Source organism: Triturus cristatus, chromosome 12 (genome assembly GCF_964204655.1).
Source record: "Triturus cristatus chromosome 12, aTriCri1.1, whole genome shotgun sequence".
NCBI lineage: Eukaryota > Metazoa > Chordata > Amphibia > Caudata > Salamandridae > Triturus > Triturus cristatus.
The window spans coordinates 455,987,420-456,000,472 of NC_140595.1; the positions used below are offsets into that span (position 1 = coordinate 455,987,420).

Here is a 13,053-nt window from a genome sequence, read left to right on the forward strand (position 1 = left end):
TCTGTATGCAAATATCAGTTAAAAGATTTTGTAAATCCATTGATTTTGTCTCACATTAGTAGATTGTCATTTTAATTTTCTTTCTTTTTTTTTTTTTAAAAAAGAAGCTATTTTTATCTCCAAACGGGTTCCATTTTCAAAAATGACATCAGTCCCCAGCATGTTTCAGTAAATAAAATCATCTGTTGTCGAACAGCATCTTTTAGGTTACAAATTATCCCATCGCAGAATAGTCAGTGTCCACATGTGATCTGGTATTGCATCCGATGGCATTTTCTGCCATCAAGTGCGCAAGTATCCCTATAAACTGTATGCTAATGCCTGAAATTCACATCAGTCCTACCATTGGCTAGTCAAATCAACCAAGTACTCCCTCCTGTGTCAGTCAATACTATGATGTGCCTCAGTTGCCTCCAACATGCAAACAAACGTATTGGTGTGCCTCAGGAACCCCCCCCCCCCCCAACCCGGATTTCCAGTTACCACCAATGCCATTATAGGCTCTCTGATAGCTAATCCCATTCTCAACCCCCTCTACTCTTGTATGTCAATCAATGCATCCGTGTAAATGACAGTCAAGGTCATGATCCCTCTAATGACAGTCTATTAAATAACCGTCTGTGCCATGATCCCTCATATGCCAGTCCTCTAAATGACAGTCAATGTCATGATCCCTCATATGCCAGTCCTCTAAATGACAGTCAATGTCATGATCCCTCATATGCCAGTTTTCTAAATAACAGTCACTGCCATGATCTCATATACTAGTCCTTTAAATATTAGCCAATGCCATGATATAGGCCACAACAAACCTCATCGTACCAGACAACGCTGGAAAGCGTTCCTGTTTCACCATGTTCATGTTTGTTTAGATTTTATCATTTGTAATATACAGTTACCATAATAAAAAGCCTTAACAGTGCCCAAAGAAAATCAAAATAAGCCTAACATTAAACAAACAATAAAAGAAACAAACTCGTGAAAGTAATCATCATAACAGAAAAAAAGAATAGGAATAGGGAAGGGCTTAGGCAAAACAGAAGATATTAAAATCAAACGCCAGTATATGTCAGATTTGGCTCTCTTTTGCCCCATATGCCAATCAATGCCCATGATATGTCCCAACATCTCTTCACATGACCTTCAAGACTTATGACATGCCTCCTTTTTTCACATGCCTGTTAATGACCATAAATGCCAGTTTGTACACATTCCAGTCAATGTCATGATTTGCATGCTTACCCTCACCTATGTTCTAATGTGTCCTACCTTTTATCCTCTATGTACCAGTCAATTACATGATGGGCCTCAATTACCCTATACAACGGTCAATGTCATGACTGTTCTGTCACACGCTAATTAATGTCAGGCTATGACCTCCATTTTCCTCTTCATGCCAGTCAATGCCATTGTGTGTCCATTTCACTCTGCGTGATAGCCAATGTCACTATGCGTCATGTAACCAATCAAACATGGAAGTACATACCGCATTACAAGACTTGTTGGTGTGGGGAATGTAAATATATGCCAAAGTGCTGCATAGCCTTTCTGAGCTGCGGAGGATGCAAGGCGCAGTGAGCAGCTCTCCTTGTTTATGACCCAGCACGGCTCCAGTGCGCTGGTCAAGCTTGAGGCTGTATTGGACAGGCAGTTCGGCAGGAAATGAAGAGCAGAAAAGAAAGCAGGCAGGGAAGCTTTGACTTATCCTTAATTTCTTGCCTCCTCCCTTCGTTGGATGGGCCTGACAGGGTGACTGCTATGCTCAACCAATGAAAGGAGAAGAGAGGGGTCTGGTTTAGCTTTCTCCATGCACTTCATTCACACATGAACTTGTGCAGTGTGCATGCCAGCTGAACTAAACAGAATGTGTTTATACTGCTGAGGCCTTTGTGAATGTTACTGCGCAATGGCAGACTCAGAGTGAATCCACATATCACTCTTTAGTGGGTCAGCCACCACTGCAAGAAGGCCTGAAAACCCAGTCAGAATGACCGCAGAAAGTGTCCAAGTCTTGAAATGTACCAACCAAAATAACTGTAAAGGGTAGAAATGTGATATATCGATCACAGGATTCCATCTGTTAAGAAATGTTAATAGGCCTAGAACAAACGGTGACTGAAGCTCATGAAGTGTTGAGAAAAAGTTGGCTCAGTAACGTTAATAATTTGTGGTTATTACCAACACACTAAGTGTCTGCAAATGTCTCCATTTATATAGGTAACATAAAAAAAAAAATCAATAACGGCATTTTAGGGGCAAAAAGAAATATCAGAGCGAAAATACATGAACAGACGCCGTTTGAGCGAAAAAGCACTTACCTCCTCCCCGTTCTTGTCCGTGTTCCGGCCGGACCAGAAGAGGTGGGCGCAGGTGCTGACGGCGCGGCACTGGTCGGGCTTCTTCAGGAGCTTGGAGGCCGCCAGCGCGCACTGCGTCCGCAGCGGCTCGTGGTTCTCCTCGCTGAAGCACTTCATCCTCTCGAACGTGCCGATGATCAGCGTGATGGCGGCCAGCTGCGCCTTCGAGTCGCTGATCTCATCTTCGTACAGCGAGAAGGCCTGGCGGGAAAGGGAATCTGTGAAAACCTGCGCGCTTCCATCGTGTCAAGGGGCAGCGCGAGCGCATTCGGCGGGGACTATTACATTTCATCCCCCGTGCTGTTTTCACGCGCTCTTTGTGACCAATATTCAGCCGACTAAATAAATTATACTGACAATCAGCAGATTCAAAGATTGAAATTCACATTCAGGTCACTCATTTAAATTTGTAAATGGGATTACTTAACGTGTTTCCAGCCGTTTCAGACTCACCACCTGTAGTTATGCCGAAAGCAGCGAATACGGTATTGACTTGTAACAAATAAGAAAATAATTGTGTTCGACCACCCTGGGAAATACGCACTCTCATCTCGCGCGAACAGTACTGAAAGCACTGGTGCCCATACAGCATGACATACACAAGTAAGGAACATGCGACCACCCTTTACTTTGAATGAAATGAACAAGTTGCAAAAAAGCAGGTGACTTTAAGGGGACAGTTCGGATGAGTTTGTAAGCATTTGAAAATCATTTCCAATGCGCTGGTTATACTGAAGTGGTTTTACTTACCTTTAAGACCAATAATGCGCTCTTAGTTCAGAGGTTCCCAAACTCATCCATGTTTTGCTGCTCCACCGAGTCACGGTCAGCTGGCGGATGAAATGAGCTGAATGATCAGGCCTGTTGAATAAGTTACTTCACTAAAGTAATGTTCTGTCCGATTAATACTATCTTCTCGTAGATTCCTTGTCTGAAGACCTTTCTAGTCCTCAAGCTGCTGCAGCAGATTTTAAACAATTCTTTGTGCCAGGGCTGCAAGAAGCCTCACAAGAAGTAACAACACTGATCCATAATGGCACCACTAGAGCTTGTGACGTCAATTTCACCAGGATGGAAAGAAAAGTGGATTAAGAAACTATAATGGTCTGAAAAAAACATGACTGACTAAAAGGATGTTATAAGAGCTGATATATGTTCAAGAGGAGGCGAGACTGGAGAGCTATGAAGTATCTGGAGGAGAGAAGTGCCCATCAGAAAGAAGGTTTTCGAATGTAAGAAACTAGTTCTTCTATTGGATGAATGGAGGAAGAACTGACTGACCAATATTCATAACAAGAACACCTACACAGTGCAGAAGTAGCGGTTATTAGTCTAGTTAAATGAACTGCCAAACCTTCAGGGACCTCCTTTCTTGCAAAATGGTCCTATGTACATGGTGACCAATCTAGAAATGGCCCATTTACCAATGACTTTCAAGAGAAGTCCAGAAACAACTGATCACCTGTGCTTGGAATCCATTTAAGCATGACGAACCTCTACACCAAAATCCTTTGACCTTGCCTCCATCCAAAGCAGTGTGCAGTGTTTGCTATGTTGCCTCTTTGAGGTCACTTATGAGCCGAGAAAACACAGAAGGTGATGTGGGTCTTATAAATAGGCAGAAAGGGTTCTGCTTCTTGTTTGATAGCAAGAATCATGGAAAATAAATTGCACTTTGCTTAAGCAGCATCAGGTGGCAGTTCAAGTACCTCACAACCATGACACATTGTCATCATGTTAACTGAATGTACATTTAAGATGACTCCCTCAGGGAAATGTCAGGTAGGGGTGAGTTGTCGGCACAGGAGTACCTAGCCTTATAATTTGATTAGTAAGTCTCAAGAAAATGAGGGGTGTTCGAGCCAACTCCTAAAGGTCTAAAAAGGTTACAAGGGTTTATCACTGTTGCCTTTTTCATGACATACAGCAAAACCTTTCCATGCATTATAATGAGATTTGTCTTAAGAGAATGAGACTTGGAGGCCACTTTGCAGAGCCAGGGGATGTGGGGTCTCGACCTTGGCACAAGGGAAATTTACATGAATTCAAGAAGGGCATCAGTGACACTGTAAGAGGTCAAGACTAAAAGCAAGTCAGACGTGAGATAAAATTTAAATGGAGTCATTTGGCACAGAAGAATCTAACACTGTAGCTGTAAGCTATAGATATGATATTTACAGCAGAATTGCGCCGGAGTACATTTACGACTGTTTTAGGTCCTTTATTGCCTTAGGAAGTTTAGAAGTACAGTTTGCGAACAGCCCGTTTCTTACTCTTTTGTAGGTTCCTAAAACCCTCCCTAGACCTCCATTAAGCCTTACTTACTTCTCCCAAAACTGCTCTGATTTAGTAGTAAATTGTCCCCATTTTCTAGCCACTCCCCCACCCTCCACGATTCACTACTAAAATGTAGGCGCATGTGTGCAGGGATCCCACACGGAATATATGTTAGAGAAGGGCTATGGAGGAATGTTTGTGAATAGCATTTTGTAGTATAACTGTAGTACTACAATCTGTAAATAAGCCCCTCTGAAATCTGGCCGTATGAAATGTAACTCTTGATAAGGAAGTTATCAATATCAACGTGCAGATAAACACAATAACATTGATAATAGCTGGAGCACGCCCAATAAAACTCTGTCAGGCCAAGAGATTATTGTGGCAAAAACACAAAAAAGAATAGTAGCTTACTACATTAGTGATGCTCAAATTCAAAATGTCCACGTTCTGCTGAAAGTAGGACGAAAGGCCAGGTAGCACATCACACCAGGGGGTCCTTCATTTCACTCTTTCTCTAAATGGTACTCACTAAATGGAAGACTTCTTAGGTGACTGGTACTTATGCCTACAAATCATAACCCTCCCACTCCCCAAAAGTTTAAAAGAAAAAAAAAACAGACAATGGGAAAAGGCAAAAGGAAAAAAAGAAGAACATGTGTGTGGTTAAGAGCAGGAGGTACAAATAAGGTGGGGCGCGTATGTGTGTGATGGGCCAGAAAGAACAAGTGAGATATGAAGTGTGTGAGAGAGACAAAAGCTGAAGGGTAGATAAAGGGGCAAGTGGAAAGAGTTTCTTTTGTGCAGGGATAATTAGGAGAGTGGGTTTGAGGGCGGGAAAAATATAAAGTGTTTGTGAATGAGAGGCACTTTTCCTCGGCAGCAAATAATCAAGCGGAACCTGGCACCAGTCCACTTCCGCCCACCAGCGCGCCCGGAGGCGCTTCAAAAGCAGAGGCTCCCTCGGTGGAGCGGGGGGCACTTTTCCTCGGCAGCAAATAATTAAGCGGAACCTGATCCTACTTGGGTGCAGTCTATTGTCCACGGGGCGGCAACGCTGTAAGTCTCCCCTGCCGCCGAACGACATCGCCGGCCGCAGCGGGGGGAGACTACAGCTCCCGAGAAGCTTAGCGGCACCAGTCCACTTCCGCCCACCAGCGCGCCCAGAGGCGCTGCAAAAGCAGAGGCTCCCTCCGCGTCGCGGGACGCGCGCGGGCGGCGCCGGGCTAAGGGCGGGCAGTCTGTGGCCGTCAGGGTCCGGAGGAGGCTGGGCTGGGCCACCCCCCTTGTCGCGAGGTAAGGTGGGGGAAGAGCCATTGGCCGACGTTAGTTTCATACTCGCTCATTGCCTGTGCCGCCCATCTCATCCAAGGACTAAGCCAAATATTATTGACATAGCCCCCTTATTTGTGCTGTGATTTGTGTAGTCTTGGTGGCCAGCTCCTGGGGGGGTGACACTGACAGCTTTTCTGTAGCTTTTTTGTTCCATCGTGTGGCAGAGCCAATAGCTCCCTGAAAGCATTGTGGGCTCTCTTATTTCTTCGCCTTGAACACATCTGGAGGTACTTTTTGGGTTGAGCTGCTCACTACATGCCCAGGTGAAAGGAGAAGGGCGGGGCTGCTTGTCGCCTTTTTTGCCTGTTTGCCTGTTACGGCTACCCCCGGACTGTTGTGTCACTTAAGCACGCATGGTCGCAGCAATAGGATTGTTTTTGTATTTCGTGCTTAATGTTTGGGTGATTACCTAATAAGTACTTGTAAAGCTTGAACACTGCTGGTAGCATTTACTTGAGGTGTTTTGTTATATAGCCTTGAGAGTCAAAAGTGTAACATAAGCACACCAATGGCTACAAACAAATCAACCATGGATAACTACCTAGTAAAGGTGGTGAGTAAGATCAATAATGATAGAAGAAAATCATTGGGCCGGGAGAGTTTTTCGGAATTAACATCTCCGACCCTTGACGTTAGCAGCAGCCCAAATGTTATTGCACCTCTTGTCACTGACTGCTTATTAGCGGAGTCTCCTGCACTAATGGTTGTGGACCAGGATGTATTTGACCTGAATCCATCAGATGAGCCCAGGGTCGCTCCAATAGTACGCTCTCCTGTAAAGAGAGCGGTAAGGAAGTGTAGGAAAACGCAATTTAAGCAGGGGGGTGTACAGCACAAACTACTATCCGAACCAGCACAGAGAAGTACTATTGGCCATAAGGAGACTATGACCAACAATTGTGGCACTAATATAGATATGAGTTCAGAAATTTTGACTCATATAGCCAAGGTACTTGAAGCGAAACTGGAAGTTGTCGTTAAGCCACTTGTTGAAAAGATAGATTTACTATCAGCTGAAGTGACCAGATTGGGTGGTCTTTTATCTAAAATAACCAATGTCCAGAGTAATTTACAGAGGGAGACAGTGGAACAACATGAAAAAGTTGTACAGCCACCGTTGATAGAGAGTGTTTGCACATCTAATCCCAGGGTGATAAGCCGGATGGTCGACAATACTACTCCGACTAAAATGGCTTCAACTAGCACAGCATGGACTTCGGTCCCAGTGAGAAAAATACGCTCCATTAATTTACCTCCAGAGTGTGAGCCATATGTTGTTGTTCTTTCAAATGTTCCACCCCTAGACTCCTCACAACCTAGTACACGAAATGAATCACATGACTCTCTTAAACGGAAAACAATGTCCTGGTTGAATAAAAATTTTGGGTTCCCTATAAACTATTCGGATCAGATATTATCGACTAGACGGGTTTCTTGGATTGGTAATGCTAGGAAAACCTGTAGAGGCGATTGTATAATTATAAATTTTAAACATCCCCAACATGTTGCGACTGTGTTACTCAGAGCGGCATCGCTGGTACTGGGAGAGAATAATGTGGGTGTGCATCCCTTGGGATATTTCTATAGTCATTTAGCTAGGGCTCCCCAGGCTAATATTACAAGTAGGTTCCAGAATTCCAACAGATGCCCAACCTTCCAGATTCCTACAAATAACAGATATCTGGCATTAAGTACTCTGGATCAAAATGATTGACTTTTGTCGGTTGGCAATTTTAATTTAGAGGCTACTGCAGTTACTCAGGCTGGGGATATGAATCCGAGTATTGTAGAGTTTGAACAAATAAAGATGGAGGCTCCCACATTATCTTACGATGCTAGAGCTAGACCTGTCTCGACTCTTAAAGTTGTGGTAAATGATGAGCTCCCAAACAATATAGGAGCTAGCAATGCTAGTCTGGGTGAGGCTGGACAGTGTTGCATTAGGAGTACTGAGATAGAGGGGATTAATATTGTAAAACTCCCAGTTGATGGAACTAATACCCCAAGTAGCCCTGTAGATGGTGCAGCAAGGCATGATAGACTAGTGAATGTATTTTCACCTTGCCCAAAAGAAAATTTACCTGTTAGATTAACATCATGGAATATAGCAGGGATAGCTAGGAACCTACGGGATGCAGCCTGGTGCTCCTATATTGAGGAGTATGATATCATTCTCCTTCAGGAGACTTGGGCCATAGAAATGCCGCTTAGGCTAGGGTACAAAACATTCTGTTGTGGCGCAATTCCGTCAGCAAGAGGGAGAGCGTCAGGGGGATTGGTGATTTGGGTAAGGGTTACTCTGGAAATAGATATCACCCAATTGTCGATTTCTTCTCCCGATTTACTGGGATTAAAAATGGTGACTAGGGGAAAAGGAATTGTATATCTACTAAATATTTATAATAGACCATACTTTTCCAATAAGGAATCGAAGGTGGTAGAGCTTTTGGATTCTTTTTTAGATACACTAAGACCAAATGTACAGGTAGTAGTTGGAGGGGATTTTAATTGTAAATATGAACAAGTGTCGGGCCTGGACACTTTATTTGATTAACAGGATATTGCAAACAATGTCCTGCCCTTGGATTCCACTGGTTCAGCTAAAAACTATAGCTGCTATGCAGATTTTACAACTGTCCGTGGCCCATGATTTAAGGGCATGTAATGGCCGTTTCCAGTCCGATAGACCATCGGCTCCAACATTTTGTAAAGGCAACTGTAGGTCACATATAGACTTTATATTGGTCTCCCTGAGCCTATGGTACTTAATAATTGATTTTAAAATAGATCATAGGACAGAGAGTGACCATTTTCCTCTTCAGCTATGGTTAGACTCCGAGCCCTTTATATCTAACATAGCTGAAGAAGTTATGTTAAGTAGCTCCCCTGGGGAACTCCAGGTAACAAATAATAGGTGTGCTATAAGATGGCCCTATATCCTGGCTAAAGAAGAGACGATGCTAAATATTTACAATACCTTTGCTGATACTATTGAAGCATGTCAGATGCCCTTATTGGGCACCCAGGGTGTTTTAGATCTGCATTACAAATTGGTAGATGCGCTAACTCCTCACTTGAGTAAAATTTACAAAAAGGACAAGAATCAGAAAGAAAACCATTTAGAGGTAGTAAATCAATGGTATAATAAGGATTGCCGTGTAGCCAAGTCCAATTTGATTCAGGCTGTCAGATTAAAGAACCCTCAGGGTATAAGTGATAGTAGACAGGCATATAATAAAACACTGACCCAAGCAAAAAAAGCTTGGGATGATGCCCTATGGGATGACCTTCTAAATGCGGCTAAACTGAGAGATCAGGGCGCTTTTTGGAATTTAATTTCAAAAGGAAATAAAAAGGGCATATCACCTAGGGATATTTATTTAGACGAAAAAACATGGTGTGACCATTTTTCCAAACTATATCTTAATGACAATGAGGGGTTGACCATAGGGGATCAAGAGATTAATTTAGCATCGGGTAATTCTCCCTTGCAATTTGGCCTAGAGGAAACTATCGGGGCATTACAGGCCGTCAAAATGGGCAAAGCCCCTGGTCCTGATAATATCCCTGGTGATTTATTAAAGCACGATGTGGAAGTTTGGGGGCCCTATATTAATTTCCTATGTAATTCTATAGTGGCCGGAACGCCAATTCCCGAAACCTGGAAAGGGGCTGAAATTGTAACAATTTTTAAGAAAGGTGATCGTTATAATCCGGCCAATTACCGTCCTATAAGTTTAATAGATATTTTACAAAAGGTTTTTGCCAGACATATTTTAAATAGACTTTTAGTATGGATAGAGGGGACTCAGATTTTAACTAAATACCAGGCAGGGTTTAGGTCAAAAACCAGCACGGTTGATCAAGTATTTAGGTTCACGTGCATCTGCTGGAAATACATTAATATAAGGAAGGGCAGTTTGTACGTGGCATTTATTGACTTGAGGGCCGCCTTTGACCTCGTTCCACGTAAATTGTTGTGGTCTACTCTCAAGAATATGGCGGTCCCTAGTGAGTTACTTAAAGAACTCATTAGACTACATACAGGGAATTATGCCAAAGTCAGATGGGGGAAGGGCGGTGAAACCTCAAAAGCCATACCAGTAGGACGGGGTGTGCGTCAAGGCTGTGTGCTGGCGCCTACACTCTTTTCATTATACGTTAATGATATACCTATCTATCTAAGAGACTGTGACCAATACTCCCCGAAACTAGGAGATGAGGCGATCACGGCATTACTTTTTGCCGATGATACGATTCTCATCTCACAGACTCCAAAGGGTTTGCAAAAGCTAGTGAATTCCTTTAATAACTACTGTGTGGGGAAGGGGTTAGGAATAAATTTATCTAAAACAAAATATATGTCCATAAATCCCCAGAAGTCTTTTAGGAAGAATTTGGCCTTAAACAATCAAAAACTGGAGTATGTGGAGAGTTTTAATTATCTAGGAATTATGCTGGATAGTACGCTTTCTTGGAAGGGGCAGTTGGAAAAAAGCAAATTAACCTTAAAACAAAATTCGATGCCTATTCTAAAGGTGCACGGCAGTAGTCATTCTAAAGCTATTACGCCGGCACTCGAATTATTTAAGGCGAAGGCCCAATCAGCGGCACTTTATGGAGCTGAGGTATGGGGGCATTCTTGTAAAAGCAACTTTGAGAAGGAAGAAAATTATTTTATACGTAGGTTGCTTAAAATACCAATTGGAACCCCCCTAGTCCCAGTGTTCCTGGATATTAATCTTAAAAGGACAGACTATCAAGCCATACTAAGGCCATTATTGTACTGGGTTAGGCTATGGACAACCCCGGAGTTGAGTGATTATAAGAGTGGATTGATAGAAATAATCCGGATCGATGGGTATAAGAAGATTGCATGGTTAAATCACATTTTCCAGTGGTTTAACAGGCTAGGGTTCTCCCACTTTTGGGAAGAACCTCAGAATATGACGCCGCCCCTCAAAAAGCTTGTAAAGTCTACTTTCTGGAAATATATCAATGGCGAACTATTTCATAGTTCAACATTTGGCACATTGTCCCAGAGATTTTTTGACTATAAAGGAAATTCCTGAATTTGAACAATTCATGGATGAGATAGGACCACCTTTAGCAAAAACATTATATCTGCAATTTAGATATGGGGTCTTACAGACTTCTGCAAACACTTGTAGGTGGGGGGGGGTAAGGAGGCCAGTGGGCTGTGTACCCTTTGCTTTCAAAAAGAAAAAGAAGATGATGTCCATCTATTGTTCTTCTGCCCAGCCTATAAAAAAATCAAGGGACCGCTGGATCAAACCCTTATGTAAAAACATGGGGGTTAGGTCTTATAAAGAGGCAGAACGTATACTCAAGTCAAATACCTCGCAATTAGTAGTGTTTTGTATAAGTAGGTTTTTATTTAATGTGTACCTTATAAGGAAATAGACAGGTTGCAAGTTGTAATGCACCGATGCGGTTTGCACCCTTTCTTAGCCCAGTTAGTTATTATGAAATGTACTGATCCCTTCTTTTTAACATGTTTTTAGAAAAAAGTTTTAAAAATCTGGCTTTTTAAATTAAATTATAATGTATGTTTTTGATTTTAAAGCTGTAAGTTGCACATCCGATGAGGTGATTAATTGTTGTTTGCCCCTCTGTATGTATTAACTTGAATATTTGGTCTGTGTATTTGTATTCATTTGTTGGAAATGTTTTTTTATGTATTCTTGCTTTTATGGCTATATCAGCCGAAATAAAGCTTAAAGAAAGAAAGAAAGAATGAGAGAAAGATGGGGATGCAGCAGGAAAGGCAGAGAAAGAGTGAGAGTGAGTCAGCGAGGAAGAAAGCAAAACTCTTTTGTTGAACTTAATCCCCTTTGCTAGGCCTGGCATCTTTTGTCACAGTTTCCCCTGTCTTTCTGACTCTGACCTCCTGTTTTTGACTGTGTAATGCATTTCGTTTTTGTTGGTTTTAGGACTTTACCACTGCTGACCAATGTTAAAGTGCAAGTGCTCCGTGTCTTAAATGTAACAGAATTTGGTTTCTCCTTGATTGGCCTATCTGACTTACTAGTAAGCCCCTAGTATAATGCACTCCATGTGCCCAGGGCCTGTAAGTCAAATGCTACTAGTGGGCTTGAAGCACTGACTGTGCCACTCACACGATTAGCCCTAAACATGTCTCAGACCTGCAACTGTAGTGTCTATAGGTGCAGTTTCAACTGCCCTTTCGACCTGGTAAATGCACCCACTTGCCAGGCCCAAACTTCCCTTTTAACTACATGTAAGGCACCCCTAAGGTAGGCCATAGGTAGCCCCATGGGCAGGGTGTAGTGTATTTAAAAGGCAGGACATGTACTGGTGTGTTTTACATGTCTTGGTAGTGAAATACTGTTCATTTCGTTTTTCACTACAGCATGGCCTATCTCTCCCATAGGTTAGCGTTGGAGTTCCTTGAAACATCTTACAAATGTATATTCCAATTGGGAGCTGGTAGAAAATTGGAGTTTGGTGTCTCTGGACTCACAATTTGAAAACACATATTTGAGTTAAGTTGGTTTTTAAATTTCAGGTTGAAAATGCCACTTTTCGAAAGTTGGCATTTTCTTACTTTAACCATTCTGTGCCTCTGACTGTCTCTAGAATACACATCTAGGTCAGAGTGACAGCTGGGCTTTGTAAAGTCACTCTATCGAGTCACACACAAAGGTCTACGGTTTACTCTGCATATCTTGATGGCCAATCACCAGGCTGATGGGTCTTACTAAACTAAAGTGGTAGGAGGAGCTGACACTTGCACCTGAATAGGACTGTGTCTATCCCTTTACAAAGCAGCCTCTACCCCCTTGTAGTATGCTGGAGTCAGAGCCCGGAGGGAAGGGTCTTGTGCACTACAAAGACCTTTATTTGAAGCTTGCCTACTTCAAAGGCTGAAATGGTTATACGTACTGGACCTCTGACACCATATACTCGGAACACTTCTGGACTGATGACATTCTGCCAGGAAGAAGAGCTGGGTTGCTTCAGGAGGGACTACCACTTTGCTGCCTACTTTGCTGCGCTGGCCTGCTGCTTCTATCCTGGGAGTGAAAGGCTGGACTTTACT

The 13,053-nt window shown here is 42.7% G+C and overlaps 1 protein-coding gene across 1 annotated transcript in view; it reads right to left on the reverse strand.

Annotated features, from left to right (window-relative positions):
- The window catches only part of VPS35 (VPS35 retromer complex component), a 364,228-nt gene that overhangs the window by 45,124 nt on the left and 306,051 nt on the right, over positions 1-13,053 (reverse strand). The window contains exon 15 of the mRNA XM_085638094.1: positions 2,319-2,558. Coding sequence (XP_085494220.1) covers positions 2,319-2,558 — 240 coding nt within the window. The remainder of the gene's footprint in view (positions 1-2,318; positions 2,559-13,053) is intronic.